The following is a 17,303-nucleotide window of genomic DNA, read 5'->3' on the forward strand; positions in this document are numbered from 1 at the left end:
AGTAGTAGGGGGTGGGGGCTGTCCAGGTCATTGATTATTTAAAGGCTATGTCCACAATTTGCACATTTGAGGGCTTTTCTATTCCAAACTTTGTTCTTTAAGTTCACTTATTTATTTATTTGTTACATTTATATCCCACACTTTCCCAACTTATTTGCAGGCTCAATGTGGCTTACAAGGTACCAAGAGGCGTTTGCCATTTCGGTTGATAACAAATACAAGATTGTGTTGTGCTCAAATGAGGTAGAAGTGAATCAGGCGTCATGAGGTCGAGGGGTAGAGGGATAGTAAATTGTCCAGTACGATAATTGATTATGTTGTGTTGCTGGGTGTGGGGATTTATGTTGGATCGGTGGGATAAGCTTTTTTGAAGTGGTGAGTTTTTAATGATTTCCTGAAGTTTATGTGGTCATGTATTGTTTTCACTGCATACAGAGTCAATTCCATAGTTGTGCGCTTATGTAGGAGAAGCTAGATACATAGGATGTTTTGTATTTTAGCTTTTTGCAGTTTGGGTAATGTAGGTTTAGGTATGATCGTGCTGATCCAAGTCTGTTTCTAGTTGGCAGATCTGTGAGGTCTGTCATGTATCCTGGGACTACGCTGTAGATGATTTTGTGGACCAATGTGCAGATTTTGAAGATGATCCATTCTTTGATTGGGAGCCAGTGCAGCTTTTCTCGAAGGGGTTTAACGCTTTCGAATCGTGTTTTACCATATATCAGTCTGGCTGCTGTGTTTTGGGCGTTCTGGAGTTTTTTTTATGAGTTGTTCTTTACATCCCGCATAGATTCCGTTGCAGTAATCTGCATGGCTTAGGACCATTGATTGTATTAGTTTACGAAAGGTATCCCTCGGGAAGAAATGTTTTATTCGTTTGAGTTTCCACATTGCGTAGATCATTTTCTTTATTACGGTTTTTACTTGGCTCTCGAGAGTGAGGTTGCGGTCAATTGTGACACCGAGTATTTTTAGCCTGTCTGAGATAGGGAGTACGTGTCCTGGGGTGTTTATGGTTGTGAATTTGTAGTTGTTATGTTGAGATGAGAGGATAAGGCATTGTGTGTTTTCAGTGTTCAGTTTCAGTTGGAAAGAGTTTGCCCATGAGTCCATGATGTTCAGGTCATCATTGATTTCAGTAAAGGCATGGCTGAAGGGAATGTAGATTGTAACATCGTCTGTGTAGATGAATGGGTTAAGGCCTCGGTTGGATAAGGACTTTGCCAGTGGGATCATTATCATATTGAAGAGTATTGGTGATAATGGTGATCCTTGAGGTACTCCACAATCTGCTTTCCACGGTGATGATATGTTTGAATTTGCTTGGTATGTTCTGGTGGTTAGAAAGCCCTTGAACCAATTGAGTATTTTTCCAACAATCCTGAAGTGGCCAAGGAGTCTTAGTAGTATATTATGGTTTACCATGTTGAATGCGCTCGACATGTCAAATTGAAGGAGAAGTATGCTTTTACCTATGGCTATTTCCTGTTTGAATTTGGCCAGGAGAGTGACTAGGACAGTTTCGGTACTATAGTGGGAGCGGAATCCTGATTGTGAGTCATGTAGTATTGAGTGCTTGTCCAGGTATTCCGTAAGCTGTTTGGTCACCAGGCTCTCCATCAATTTTACTACTAGAGGGGTGGACGCAACCGGGCGGTAGTTGGTGAGATCGTTAGTTTTTTTTCTTGGTGTTGGGGTAAGTAGGATGTTACCATAGTCCTCGGGAAAGAAACCTTGTTGTAGCGTGAAGTTTAGGTGGGATGTGAGGTCTTCTATGAATCAGCTGGGAGCGGATTTAAGTAGATGACTGGGACATGTGTCTAGTTTGCAGTGGGTGTTGGCGAATCTGTGAGTCGCTTGTGTAACTGATTCAATGGTGATTGGATTGAATGTAGACCAGATACGATCAGCTGGGTATCTGCCCAGGATTAGGTCTAGGTTGTCGAAGAAGTATTTAGTGTCTGTGTTGTGATGAGGAAGAGTGCTGCGTAGTTTTGTTATTTTGTCCTTGAAGTAGGTAGCCAATTTGTCTGCAGATGGGATGTCTGTGTTTGATGTAGTGACAAGGCTGGTGTCTAGTAACTTATTTACGAGTTGAAATAGTTTCTTAAGGTTTTGTTATCCGGTCCTAGTTTAGTCTTGTAGTAGGACCTTTTGGTTTGTCTAATTGCATATTTGTATTTTCTGTGTATTTGCTATAGTGAATAGTTACTTTGTTGATGTCCCTCGTCTGAATGCTTCTTTTTCTCTCAGCTGATCAGCAGCAGCTATGACAGTTGCTTTATGCCAATTTTGGCTTCAGTTGTAGGGTCGGACTTGAACATGCGTAGGGAATTGATTTTTCTTTCTTCACTGTATGGCCGCCATTAACTTTGCCTTTGCTGTACAGTTGCTCTCTTGTTGCTGAACTTGTAGCTTCAAAATATACCTAACTATTTGTTTGCCCTGCTATAGCATGCTGTGCTGTGTCAATGCTGTTCTTCTCTCCTTGGTTCCTATCAGCCCTTTCTTTCCTGGAGGATTAGTCTGTGAGTTAAATTGGCAAACTATTCCTTGTGCTGTTCAGCAGGTTCCTCAGTCTTCTTCCTTATTCTGCCCTTCAAGCTTCGGGTAGCCACTTCCTTATTCACTCCATTATTCCTTATTTTTTGCTGACAGTCTGCGGGATGTTTTTAATTGCCGCTGGTTTTATTTACTAGCAGGATGTTCTGGCTCCTGCAGTTGTTCTGGGTGGAGGTCTCTGTTACTTGGAGGCACAAATGCAGCCTATTTACGTCAGATCTATTTGAGAGCAATTAAGTTTCAGTTGTGTTGCAGTCTGCTTGAGTCAACTGCTTTTCACTTACAGGTTTATTCTATTCTGAGACTATTAGCTGTATTTTTACTTGGGGGGGGGGGGGGGGGTATCTGCTGTTTTCTACCTTTAAGGTGTCACATGCATTTAATTTGAAGACTCTGCTATACTCCATCATGTGAGCTCTGTGTTTTCAGCTTCAAGATTCATAGGTGCTTCAGTCTCAGCTCTTCCCTGTGTAAGCCTCAAATATTGTCTGCTTCAGCCTCACGTATCTGTACTTCTTCCCTTCCTCTAAGTCAGCTTTGCTTTAGCCTCACAGAATCACCTGTGGACTTGCCCTCACAGTATTAGCGGTCCATCAGCTTCTCAGTGCCAGTTGTCCTTCATTTTGCAGTATCGGTTGTGTTTAGTTTATTTTCAAAAATTTTAACCCACTTATACCTAAGTGGCTTACATAAAATACATACATAGTACATAATCAGTACAATACAAACTACATCAGTTGCTGCTCACCCCACCATAATCCCCATATCAATAGCGCCAATCACATAACTTACCTCATAACCCACCCCATCTCATGACTCACCAAACATAAAACAGAGGTCAAAATTCTATCCCAGCCTACTAGTTTTGCATATTATTCTGTCAAACAGTTCACTTACTAAAAAAAAAAGCCTGGACAACAAAAATGTGTCTTTAACAACTGTTTAAATCGAATCTTATTTACACATAGACACAATTGTCCTGGCAACTTATTCCTTAACTGGGGACTGCCACTGAAAATACTGCAGTTCTTGTACTAGCATAATGCACCTTCATCATCACATCCACAGTTAATTGCATAGTAGTCTCTGATCTTAATGCCTTCCCAGGTTGATAAATATTCAGAGCATCAGAAAAATACCACGATACTTTTCCATATAACGCCTGATGGATAACCAGCAAAACCGTATACACTTCAAAATAGGCATTATGGGTTACATTCTATTTATGACGCTTGAAACATCCGCATGGAAAAAAATTACGCCTAGGCATACTCTGTAATGTACACCTTCATGTTATAGAATAGACTTAAATTTCTGCATGTTATATAGAATACGCTGAGCGGCTCACCACACAACTAAATTTGGTTGCGTCCATTTAGGACACATTTTACTTGATGTAAATCCCAACACCTATATTAGGCATAGATCCCGTGTATTCTATAATAATGGACATAGATTTTAGAAATGCCCATGCTTACCATGCCCTGTTTTCAGCTATGTGACTTAGAATTTAGGCACACCACATTATAGAATACACTTAGCGAGTTCTGCATGTAAATCTCAATGCCTGTTAGTGCTAATTGCTTGTTAACATCCAATTAACAGCGCTGATTAGCTAGTTAACCAATTAAGTTATGCGCATTGTTACAAAATACACTTCAGTTTCCGCACAGATTTTCAGATGCCATATATAGAATCTAGGTGCAGTCAAACCTCGATACTCCAGCAGTCTAGCCACTGAATTCTAAATAACTTGCAAGGACTTGACCCACACTTTAGGACGTCTCAGATACAATGCATTACAATAATCAACTCTCATTAAAACTAGGCTTTGTATTACACTGTGAAAATCCCTCCCATACAACATTGGCTTCAACCTGTACAATAAACACAATTGCTGGAATGCTGATTGCACATCCCTCATAGTTTGCTCACTCAGAGACAGTTTTGCATCCCAACATAACACCCAACAAGTTAATCTCTCTCTTCCAGTTTCACAGAATGAGCTTTGCTTCATTCTTGCAGTATCAATTGTGTGTGCCTCAGCCTCTCAGAGTCAGCAATGTTTCATTCTGAAATTTTTTAGTTGGGAGCTCACTTTCCTTAAGTTTTTTCACTTCTATTCCTATAATTAAGTTTTCTGATCTGTGTGATCTTATCCATATTTATCTTCAACTGTTTCTGTAATGCCTTTAGCTTTCCTATACTTTGGGGTAAGCTTTGTTCAGCTTCAAGTTTGAAATCCCACCCTACTTGGGAAATGTTTTGCTTCATCCTGCATGTTCTGGACTGGTCTATTCTGGTCTGGCATGGATGCTAAGGAAGGAAAAATTATGCCTTACCTGATAATTTTCTTTCATTTACTCCTATCAGACCAGTCCAGAAACTCAACTTTGGGAATTATTGCATTGTTTGCTTCCTTTCTGCATTGTTCTTCTGTTTCTTCCTATTATACAGTTCATTCTGTTTCTATTATAGAATTTCTCATCTGTATTTTTCAATCAGTTCCGGCTTCAATTTGAGAACTGTGTGTCAGTAGAATATAATAGCTACTCCTTCAGTTACAGAACTGTATGTCAGTAGCTTATAATCGTGCCTGCTTCAGACAGTCAATTTATGTCAGTGGATTGCAAGAGCTCCTGATTCAGTTGGAGAGCTGTGTGTCAGTAGAAATCAATAGTGCCTTTTTGGCATGAATATGGCATCTGTCCTGAACTATATACATGAGCTCCATTGTCATTCAAAATACTGAGCAATCTAGGGCTGCATAGTAATCATGCAGAACTGCTTTCTTTCTCTGTCTCCATCCACTGTTTGATGGCCATATCCCAAAGTTTTGGACTGGTTTGGTAGGACTAAAGGAAAGAAAATTATCAGGTGGGTCATAATTTTTCCCTTTTGTACTGTACTTAAGTTTGTAAATGAACCTTTATAAATTTTGAAAGGTATTCAATTATTCAAACTGGATTTTGGGAACATGTTGTGGAGCTAACCTTTAATTTGATGGAAAATCTTATTTTAGAAAATGATAAAACACTCCAAGGTTATGTTAATCATGCAGATATGGGTGACAGAAGACAAGATTTTTGCTTCATTTGGAGAATGTCGTCAGCTTAGTACATAATTGTACTTCTTACCTTTTCCATTGCCCTCAGTTTGCATTTTCTTTGTTTGCCATTTTCCAGGACTGTGAGCATGTCAGTCAGACTGTTGAAGAGTTCTATACTGTCAGGTGTCAAGTGGCAGATATGAAGAACATTTATGTGAGTAATAGCATTTGTTTATTTTATTTCTTTATATCTTTATATATCTATATATCCATCTAATATGGCCTCAGGGCAGCTCACAACAGAGCATAGATGTACACTACAAAACCAGTTTCCCCATGTAGAACAGGTAGAAGTGAATCAATTTTTCACTGTTTCAAAAAGTACAAAGACCAGGGGACATTCAATGAAGTTACATGGAAATACTTCTAAAACAAATAGAAGGCAATATTGTTGCACTCAAAGAATAGTTAAGCTCTGGAACTTGCTGCCAGAAGATGTGATAACAGTGGTTAGCATATCTGTGTTTAAAAAAGGTTTGGACAAGTGCCTGGATGAAAAGTCCATAGTCTGTTATTTTGATGGACGTGGGTGGAAGCCACTGCTTGCCCTGTGTTTGGGAGCATGGAATGTTGCTACTAATTTGGTTTCTTCCAGATACTTGTGACCTGGATTGACCATTGTTGGAAACAGGATACCGGGCTAGATGGACCATTGGTCTGACCCAGTATGGCTATTCTTATGATCTTATGTTCCCTCTAGCTATTTGTTGAGCTGAATGCAGAATGTTTTATAAGTTTTCCTTGAAATGGGATAAGAACATAAGAACAGTCCAGTAACTTTCAAGCTTGCACTGGTCAAGGTGGTTGCTTTTTAGCAGGAGGCTCACCATGGTTCTTTATAATGCTGTTGGTAGTTACCTATTAGAAAAATAGGAGTCCATGATTTTTGTGGCCTCTTCAATGAGGCCTCTGATTGCTTGCTGCACTATCTTTGATGACCAGGGATCAAACGAGCCAAATGGCTGCTCGAAGACCTCTCAGGATTTTGTCAAGGCCTTCCTCTGTTATTCCCATATGTTTGTGTGATGAGAGGGAAAGTTTGTGTGCTCCTAATTAATTGATACGTGACTAGGTCCAGGTGAGACAGCCTGTAAGTAGTGGTAGAGACCTTAAAAATGTTTTGGCAGCAAAATCATTTTAGTTCAGTTTCAAACAGGCATGCTGATTTTTTGAGGGAGTTGCACTATGCTTGACTGAATTATAGCAGCCTGTTTAATGCATTGAGAGAAATGTTTTTTGGCTGCTGCATTGTGTTTCCTACAGTTTAGTCTGTTCTCATCCAGATGAGATTTATGCCATCTCTTTTACACAGTAGCACAGTAAATGTCAGCAGATAGACTTGCATGGTGCATCCAGTCTGCTCAACAAGGTGGCCAGAGTTGAATCTGGCACTCTGCACAGGGTCCACTTCTTCATGATTTAACACTGGTATACTTAATCTCTGTCTCTCCCTGCCAATTTTGGAGTACAGACTGTAGAAGTCCACTTTTTTACCATTGGAAGTCTGCCAGACGACAAGGTCAGATAACTGGATATACTACCTATGGTCAGGGTTTAGTTAGTCCACGGTTTTATCCGTGATAGATTGGTTGTCAGGATTGGTGGTCAGTGAATCATTAGCTGGTAAGTGTTTTGCAGAAGTCAGGTTAGTGGTGTATGTTTTCATAATCAGCAGGATATCAGTTTTGTGATTAGTGTGTGATCACTCATTTAGATAGTCCGATTTATATATATTTTGGTGATAATCTATTTTTCGTACAAGCTATTTTTGTAATCTTGCTTTGCATGTATCATAGATAACTATTATTTTTCTAGTCATAATAAATAATAATATATTCCATCTGTGGCATTGTTCCTTTCATTGGTACAGCTAGTTAGCCTAAGGGCCAATTAGGTACTGTCATATCCCCTGAACAAATTAGTCCAGAATAATTGCTTTTGTGTGTGATTATCTGATATACTATTACCTATGATATATATTAGGAGTTTATCCTTCTAATTTGTTCCTGCAGGTCCTAAGTTCAGCTCGTTCAATTTGTTCATAAGCCTCCTATGAGGAACCTTGTCAAATTCTCCATCCAGTTCTCTGGTCAGTCATTCAAAGAAATCAATTAGATTCATTTGACACAATTTTCCTTTGGTAAAACCATGTTGCTTCGGATCTTGTAAGCCATTGGATTCTAGGAATATGCTATTCTTTCCTTCCAGCAGCGCCTCCATAATTTTTCATTCCATTGAAGTGAGGCTTACCGGCCTGTAGTTTCCCATGTCTTCTCTGTCATCATTTTTGTGGAGAGGAACTACATCTGCCCTTTTCCAATCCTGTGGAACCTCCCCTGCTTCCAAGAATATATTATACAAATCTTTAAGAGGGCCCACCAGAACCTCTTTGAGCTCTTTCAGCATTTTTGAATGTATCTCCTCCAACCCCATGGCTTTGTCCACTTTCAGTTTTTCCAGTTGTTCATAGATGCTTTCTTCCATAAATGGTGTAAGATCCACTTCATTCCAGTAGAAGTCTTTGTCTGCCAACAGAGGTCCTACACCAGGATTTTCTTCTGTGAAAACAGAAAACTGTGTTTAGTATGTCCAACATTTTCTTATCACTCTCCACATATTGGTTCTCAGCAGCTTTTGGTCTCGCTATTCTCTTTCTAGCCTTCCTCCTTTCCCCAATATACCTGAAAAAAAGTCTTGTTGCCTCTCTTTATGACTCTAGTTATCCTTTGTGCTTAAGGGTCCAAAGTTCTGGAGAGAACCAAGGTGAGCATTTGAGTGGTGCAGTTTTCTCTAGGTCCTTTGCTAAATGCGTATTCCAGATTTCACCCAGCTCTGACACTGCAGCTGTCTTTTCATCCACATGGAGACAGTGAAAGGTCCCTTGGAAATTGTCAGCAGTCAGGGTGCTTTTGTCTTTGTTCTCCTTCCAAATGCGGGGAGGCACCATCAGCTTCAGGTGTTCTCTCAGAGAATTTTGATTTGAAAGTGGTCTGTCCGTGATAGAGGTGTTATTTCAACCCTGCTGTCACAGTGTTCTGGGATATTGACCCCCTTGCAGAATACTAAGTCTGATATGTGACTCTTTTCATGGGTTGGAGAACTGATCAGTTGTGTGTTGTCATGTCTGAGAAGGCAGCTGTTGACAGTGGTATCTGCAGTTCTAATACTTATAGTAGTCTCCTATGATCACCAGCCTAGGGAAACTCAGGGGCACCTCTGTGATCAGATTGAGGAGTTTTTGCACATGTGATGTGTTATGGGGTTTTTGTTATATCAGATGCAGCTGGATTATAAGGGATTCTGATTCAGTTAGATGGGGGTTGGTCTGCATAGTTTGTGTCCCATGCCAGGACTGCTACCTTTCCACACCATTTCCCTGGTCTTGGTTGATGTTGAAAACTGTTATTCATGTTTGAGATGGTGGTAGTCCCCCGGTTTCTTTGAGCAAGGTTTCAGTTATTCCTAAAATGACTACAGGCTGTTCCCAGATGACATCTTGGACCACTTGGGATTTCTTAGTAGCAAATCTGGCATTTCACCAGGCCTGTGGTTCCAAAGGTTGATCTTGGGGTGCTGGGTGTAGCCTGGGTATGGTAGTGACTTGATCATTTGGTTACTGTTAAGAAGCAGGTTTTTTACTTCTTGCACTTTTGTCTTCTCTTTGTTTGCTAGGGATTATAGGTTTCATTTTCACATACCGCTATTATCACTGAGGTCTTTTGGACTACAGAGTCAAGACATATTCATCATGTTTCTTGGTGTGTGATACTAATTAAGCAAATTTCACTAGGTGGTACTACAGACCTAAAAAAAAAAACTCTGTGGCTCACAACATTCCATTGAGTACTATTAAGCAAATTTACTAGGTGGCACTGTATGTATCCTGAGGTACTTAGCTGACAGACTACTAAATAGCAATTATTCTGGACTCGTGTCTAGGGGAAGCGTACCTCTTTGGCCCAATGGCTAGCTAGCTGTGCTGGAAAAAGGAACAATGCCACAGATGGAATATATATTATTTATTAGGTAAAGAAATATATAAATAGTTCTGAAGCAAAATGCCATGCTATAAAAATAGATTATCACCACAATATAGATAATGATATATATATTTATCCTAATGGACTAACTAAATGAGTGATTACACAACCAATCACAATACTGATATCCTAATGATTATTATGAGAACTTACACCACACGTCTTATGCAACATTCACAGTTAGCAGCTAAATTCACAGACCATAAGTCATAACATAAAACCCATCTGTCTCAGACAAAAGCCAGGGACTAATTATCCCCATGACCATAGGTAGTATATCCTGTTATCTCACCTTGCCGTCTGTTGCAGACTTCCAATGGTAAAGAAGCGGATTCTTCCTCTGAGACTCAAGCTGAAGCCTCAGTGAGTCTCTCAGTCCAGGAATAAGTCCGAGATCTGTATTCTGGATGCAGATGACAGTCATTAGGTAAGGCCATATATTGTAGCTGAGCTAACCTTGTGAGTTTGCTACAAGGTATGCAGTTCACTGGTGTTTAGGAAATCAGTCTCTTCCTCTTTCTGAGCCCTCTATCCTCCTGCCAATCTTCTGGTCCTCTCTCCTCTCTTCCTCTTCTTCAGTCCAACTTTTTGGCATCCATGGGTCAGATGATACCTGTGGACCAATCACAGACGGTGTAATAATGTCTAGCCAGCTTCATGGTCATGAAGAGAGCCTTTGTTGTAGCCATGAAACTGTTATTGATGGCATGCAAACCTTCCTGTCTGATCACATACTCCTGGAGCCCTGTGTGTCTCTCTCCTTCAGTCTTCCCAGGAGATAACTGGGCTAGTTTGTGACAGAGTATGTCCTTAGATGAAGTCATCATGGTATGCTCAGCAGTAATTTTCCTTTGTAACAAAGCTGGTTTCTGATGGTTACTGATGCATACAGGCCACAGGCTGTAAAATCCATATTGTTATAACAGAATGGCTGTATAGCCAAGACCAGCAAAGGTGAGATCTCAGGTAAATACTCCTACAGCACCACTGGACTAAAGACAATGTAGGTCCAGAGGTCTGAGAGAACAAAGAGCTTTGTGTGACCTAAAATCAAACTAGGCCTGTGAGATCATGGACTTTTTACACTGTAAATCAAATTACTGTATTTCACACTCTGGAAGTTTTGTGCAGTGTGAGTTGAGGAATTTTTTGTTTCATTAGTGAACAAGAATCTTAAAGATATTTAAACATATACATTTCAACTGACAGATTGTAGATTATTTTTAATTAAGTTATTGTAGCTTTTATGTATTTTATTAACATGTTTAAGTGCAAATCCTATGAATGTTTTTTATTCAAAGTAGGCTATTTGATTAGCATATAGACATATTTTATTATACATAGCTGAAAAGATCCCAATCATTTCTGATCTCTTTCTCAATGGCTCTTACACAGGAATCGCTGGATGAAGTTACTATTAAAGATACTTTAGAAGGTGATAACATGTATACTTGTTCTCATTGTGGAAAGAAAGTGCGGGCTGAGAAAAGGTAAGGGAGAAAATCCTATCCAGGCAGTTCTAATTATCACTGTTCAACTTACTAGTTTTTCTGAAGTGTTTTTGAAAGGAAGGAGACAATTCATGCAAAGAACTAAGAATTCTCATATTAAATGAAACCACAGGCAGGGCCGCTGAAAGACTGAGCCGGGCCCCTGCCACTCCCCCCCCCCCCCCCCCCCCAATCGTTACCACTGTCGCCTCCCTCTCCTGCTCTCAGGCTGCCAGCGCCGTAGTCCCCAGTCTCCACCCGCCCACCCCCAGCCCCGTCGACAGCCCCCTCCGTCCGCCACCAGGCCCCCTGCATTCAAATTGGCAGCGCCTCACCTCCATATGAAAGCGACAGATCGCCTCCCTTCGGGCCCTCCCTCACTGTACCCCACCCTCGTGGAAACAGGAAGTTACAGCAGACGAGGGCGGGACACAGTGAGGTAAGGCCCGAAGGGATGCAATCTGCCGCTTTCACACGGAGGTGAAGCACTGCCAATTTGAATGCAGGGGGCTCGATGGTGGATGGAGGGGAGCTGTCGACGGAGCTGAGGGTGGGCAGGTGAGACCGGGGACTGCGGCGCCGGCAGCCTGGGAGCAGAAGAAGGAAGAGACCCCGGTGCCGGGCCCCCCTTGGAGGCCCTGGCCTGGGGAATTTTGTCCCCCCTACCCCTCTCTGCGGCCCTGACCACAGGTCAGTAAGCTCCAGTATTTTGTTTCTACCAACCAGCCGGTTCCGGTCACAAATATTTTCAGGGTCCCCAAAAGTAGATGGATTCCATGCTGCTTACCCCAATGGATAAACCATGACTTCCCCAAGTCTACCTAGTTATTAATGGTTTAAGGACTTTTACCCCAGGAACATTTCAAAAATATTACTTGAGATGCCTGGTTTCATTTAAAATATTTAATGAGAGCAGCAGTAAGAGAAATTTATTTCTTATTTGACTTTTCAAAAGTGTAACATTTACATAGTATCATAGTAACAATAAATGATGGCAGATGAAAACCCTCATGGTCCATCCTGTCTGCCCAATAAGGTATTCAGGATTGTAACTGCCATGCAGGTAACCCCTTTCTATGTCTTTGCTTTGGGGTTGTAACTGCTGCTCTGTTCAGGTTACCCATGCCTTTTTTGAAGTGTGGCCTGTGTGCTAATGAACAGTAGTTTCTACTGTTGGTTTCCAGATAGTAACATACATACATATCTATATCTATCTTTCTCCGAGGACAAGCAGGCAGTATTATTCTCACAGCTGGGTCAATGTCCACGTCGCCCCAGGAACCGGCATTTGCAATACCAAAAAGAAAAAACTTTGCCAGAGCCTTCTAGGAACGCATCAACGTTGAGAGAAGAGGTACGCAAGGCTGCTGGAAGCAGTGAGGCATTGAGTGGGTCTCCACCTTTCTCGAGGCCTCCTGCTGTACAGGCCCCCTGGGTCTGTCCATCGTCGGACAAGACCCTGAGGAGACGTGAGGATTCGACGTCATCCTCATTGGCACCGAGGAGCCTCGGTGACGTGCATCGAGCAAATGCTAAGAAGCACTGTCACCGTTCTCCCTCAACACATGGTGCCGGGAGCGTCGAGGCATTGAAGAATTCGGCACCCGAGAAGTGTCGGCACCGGACGGACTGCTCCCCCGCCATACAGAAGGTGCCGACGTGTCAGTCTCTTAGCAGTCCAGTTCCTGCTCCTGAGCCTCAACCAATTCTGCCACCAACTGTTCCACCGGCCCCCCCTGGCGGCTCTTGACAAGCACATCCGGGCCTTACTTCCAGAGCTTCTGGAAGGACTGCTGCGCCAGTCTGCTTCGGCGTCAGGGGTGCTTGCCCCTGCCATGCCGCCTTCTGCAGTTGCGTCTGGCCCTTCACCTGTGGTGAGGTCCCCGACCTTGGTGCCGCTTGCAGCTCTGGTGTCGGCTGCCACCCAGGTCGACTCCCTGTCGACGTCAGTGGAGGAAACTTCACCACAATCCATGCGGGCATTGGCTCCTCGACATCGGGACGTCGGTCCTCGGTGTCGAGGCAGGCTCAGTCTCGGAGCTCCCTTAGTGAAATGCTTTCCGATATTGAAGAGGAGCGCTTGTGGGAGTCAGAGGAAGATCCCAGGTACTTTTCCTCCGATGAGTCTTTTAGGATTCCATCTGAACCTTCCCCTCCACCTGAAAGGAGACTGTCTTTTCCTGAGAGCCTCTCCTGTTCATCGTTAGTACAGGAAATGGCTGAGGCCATTCCATTCCCTATGGAAGTGGAGGATGAGCCCAGGGCTGAGATGCTCAAGGTCCTGCACTACACCTCTCCACCTAAGGAGGCAGTAACGGCACCTTTGCATAAGGTACTCAGGGAAGTCCTTATGCAAAACTGGTCATTCTCTGTCTGGTCCCGTAATCCCTAAGAAGACTGATTCCCAGTATCAGATGCACGGTGAAGCTTGGTTTATAAGGTCTCAGTTACCCCACAACTCCATGGTGGTGGACTCCGCACTCAAGAGAGCCAAGAGTACTAGAGACTATCCAAACTTACCAGCTCTTCACTTGCGGAACTCGGTGAGGCAGCTGTCTACCTTGGTTGATGCCCTCACTGCGGAGCAGGTTGAGCCTTTTTGCCAGGTGGTCAGGCATCAGAAGGCGTGTCGTAAATTCCTGGCCAGGGGTGCTTATGACACTTTTGATGTGGCATCCAGAATCTCTGCTCAAGGTATAGCGATGTACAGACTCTCATGGCTGCATGTGTCTGACATAGACCATTCGGTCCAGCAGAGGATGGTGGATGTACCTTGCCAGGGGGATAATCTTTTCGGAGAGAAGATGGAAGACCTGGTCGACCAGATCAAAAAGCACAATGATGCTATGGCTTCTGTCACCCGCTGGCGTCTTCTGCTACAGCCTCCTCAAAAAGGAGGGTTTTTGGGGGGCCATGAAGTTCTCCCTATTCCTATGCTAGGCGTAGATACATTCCCTCATCCCGACAGCCTATTCAGGCTCAGCCCCAGCGCGCTCGTTCTTGTCAACAGTGTGCGCCTAAGGGCCCTGCTGCTCCCCAGCAGAAGCAAGGGACAGGCTTTTGACTGGCTCCAGCAAAGCATAGCCACATTAAAAGTGTGCATACCGGACGACTTGCCGTTTGGAGGGAGGTTAATGTTTTTTCTGACCGGTGGGTTCTTCAAATAGTCCGGTTAGGATACACACTCAATCTGGAATCCAGACCTCTAAATTGTCCACCGGGAGCTCTTTCATACAGCTTCCAGCACAATCAGGTACTTGCAGAGGAACTCTCTGCCCTTCTACAGGGCCATGCGATCGAACCCATTCCACCAGGGGAAGAAGGGCTGGGATTCTATTCCAGGTACTTCCTTGTGCAAAAGAAAACAGGGGGAATGCGTCCTGTCCTAGACCTAAGGGCCCTGAACAAATTCCTGGTCCAAGAAAGGTTCAGGATGGTTTCCCTGGGCACCCTTCTTCCCGTGATTCAGGAAAATGATTGGCAAGTCTCTCTGGACTTAAAAGATGCTTAAACGCTCATTCCGATATTCCCAGCTCACAGGATGTATCTTTAGTTTTGGTTGGAACGCAGCACTTTCAGTACTGCGTGCTGCCCTTTGGCCTGGTGTCTGCACCCAGAGTGTTTACAAAGTGCCTAGCAGTAGTCGTAGCATGGCTACTCAGGCTGGGTGTGCATGTGTTCCCTTATCTCGATGATTGGCTAATGAAGGGCACCTCGAAGGATGGTGCTCTGGAGTCCATGCAGATGACTATTCAGGTGCTAGAGCTACTAGGGTTCGTAATAAATTACACCATGTCCCATCTCACTCCTATTCAGAAATTAGAGTTCATTGGAGCACTACTGGACACGAAGACAGCTCGAGCTTATCTCCTTGAGACACGGGCAGACAACCTGGTGTCCACAGTTCACGCGTCTCACCAGGTCACAGCTCAGCAGATGTTGAGACTCTTGGGGCACATGACCTCCACAGTTCATGTAATACCCGTGGCATGTCTACATATGAGCTCCGCTCAGTGGACCCTAGCTTCCCAGTGGTATCAAGCTGCGGGGAATCTGGAGGATGTTATCCGACTGTCCACAGACTTTTATAACTCTCTTCAGTGGTGGACAGTTAGATCCAATTTGACCATGGGATGATCATTCCAAATTCCTCAGCCTCAGAAAGCGCTGATGACAGATGCATCCCTCCTGGGGTGGGGAGCTCATGTAGATGGGCTTCACCCTCAGGGAGCCTGGTCCTTCCAGGAAACAGGTCTTCAGATCAACCTCCTGAAGCTACGAGCGATCTGGAACACTCTAAAGGCTTTCAGAGATCAGCTGTCCAACCAAATTATCTTGAATCAAACAGACAATCAGGTTGCGATGTGCTACACTAACAAGAAGGGGGGCACCGGATCTTGCCCTCTGTGTCAGGAAGCCATCCAGATGTGGCTTTGGGCACGCCGTCACGGCATGTTTCTCCAAGCCACTTATCTGGCAGGCGTAAACAACAGTCTGGCCGACATGCTGAGCAGAATAATGCAATCTCACGAGTGGTCGCTGAATATGGGCACTGCCCGCAAGATCTTCCGAGTGTGGGGCACCCCCTCTTTGGATTTTTTTGCCACTCAAATCAATCACAAGGTCCCTCAGTTCTGTTCCAGGCTTCAGGCCCATGACAGACTAGCATCAGATGCCTTTCTCCTACATTGGGGAACAGGCCTTCTGTACGCGTATCCTCCCATACCTCTAGTAGTAATTATAGACCGGTGAGTCTGACGTCGGTGCTGGGCAAAATGGTAGAGACTATTATTAAGAACAAAATTACAGAGCATATTCAAAAGCATGGATTAATGAGACAAAGTCAACATGGATTTAGTGAAGGGAAATCTTGCCTCACCAATCTACTACATTTCTTTGAAGGGGTGAACAAACATGTGGATAAAGGTGAGCCGGTTTACTACTACTACTTAACATTTCTAAAGCGCTACTAGGGTTATGCAGCGCTGTACAGTTTAACAAAGAAGGACAGTCCCTGCTCAAAGGAGCTTACAATCTAATGGACAAAATGTGCAGACAATCCAATTGGGGCAGTCTAGATTTCCTGAATAGAGGTATAATGGTTAGGTGCCGAAGGCGACATTGAAGAGGTGGGCTTTGAGCAAGGATTTGAAGATGGGCAGGGAGGGGGCTTGGCGTATGGGCTCAGGAAGTTTATTCCAAGCATAGGGAGAGGCGAGGCAGAAAGGGTGGAGCCTGGAATTGGCGGTGGTGGAGAAGGGTGCAGAGAGGAGGGCTTTGTCCTGTGAGCGGAGGTTTCAGGTAGGAGTGTAAGGGTAGAGAGGTAATGAGGGGCTGCAGATTGAGTGCATTTGTAGGTTAGTAGGAGAAGCTTGAACTGGATGCGGTACCTGATTGGAAGCCAGTGAAGTGACTTGAGGAGAGGGGTGATATGAGCATATCGGTCCAGGCGGAAGATAAGACGTGCAGCAGAGTTCTGAACGGATTGAAGTGGGGATAGATGGCTACATGGGAGGCCAGTGAGAGTAGGTTGCAGTAGTCAAGGCGAGAGGTAATGAGAGAGTGGATGAGAATTCAGGTGGTGTGCTCAGAGAGGAAAGGGCGAATTTTGCTGATGTTATAGAGAAAGAAGCGACAAGTCTTGGCTTATCTGCTGGATATGCGCAGAGAAGGAGAGGGAGGAGTCGAAGATGACTCCGAGGTTGCGGGCAGATGAGACGGGGAGGATGAGGGTGCCATCGACTGAGATAGAAAGTGGATTGAGAGGAGAAGTGGGTTTGGGTGGGAAGACAATAAGCTCTGTCTTGGCCATGTTCAGTTTCAGGTGGCGGTTGGACATCCAGGCAGCATTGTCGGATAAGCAGGCCGATACTTTGGCCTGGGTTTCCGCAGTGATGTCTGATGTGGAGAGATAAAGCTGGGTGTCGTCGGCATAGAGATGATATTGGAAATCATGAGATAAGATCAGGGAGCCCAGGGAAGAGGTGTAGATTGAAAAAAGAAGGGGTCCAAGGACAGATCCCTGAGGAACTCCGACAGAGAGCGGGATGGGGTGGAGGAAGATCCATGAGAATGTACTCTGAAGGTACGGTGGGAGAGATA

General features: G+C 43.9%; 1 protein-coding gene across 1 annotated transcript in view; it reads left to right on the forward strand.

Moving 5' to 3' along the window:
• The window catches only part of USP34 (ubiquitin specific peptidase 34), a 1,418,841-nt gene that overhangs the window by 972,233 nt on the left and 429,305 nt on the right, over positions 1–17,303 (forward strand). The window contains 2 exon segments of the mRNA XM_030196176.1: positions 5,748–5,825; positions 11,107–11,201. Of these exon segments, the coding sequence (XP_030052036.1) occupies positions 5,748–5,825; positions 11,107–11,201 (173 nt within the window).

This window comes from Microcaecilia unicolor, chromosome 3 (assembly GCF_901765095.1).
Source record: "Microcaecilia unicolor chromosome 3, aMicUni1.1, whole genome shotgun sequence".
In the NCBI taxonomy this organism is placed as follows: domain Eukaryota; kingdom Metazoa; phylum Chordata; class Amphibia; order Gymnophiona; family Siphonopidae; genus Microcaecilia; species Microcaecilia unicolor.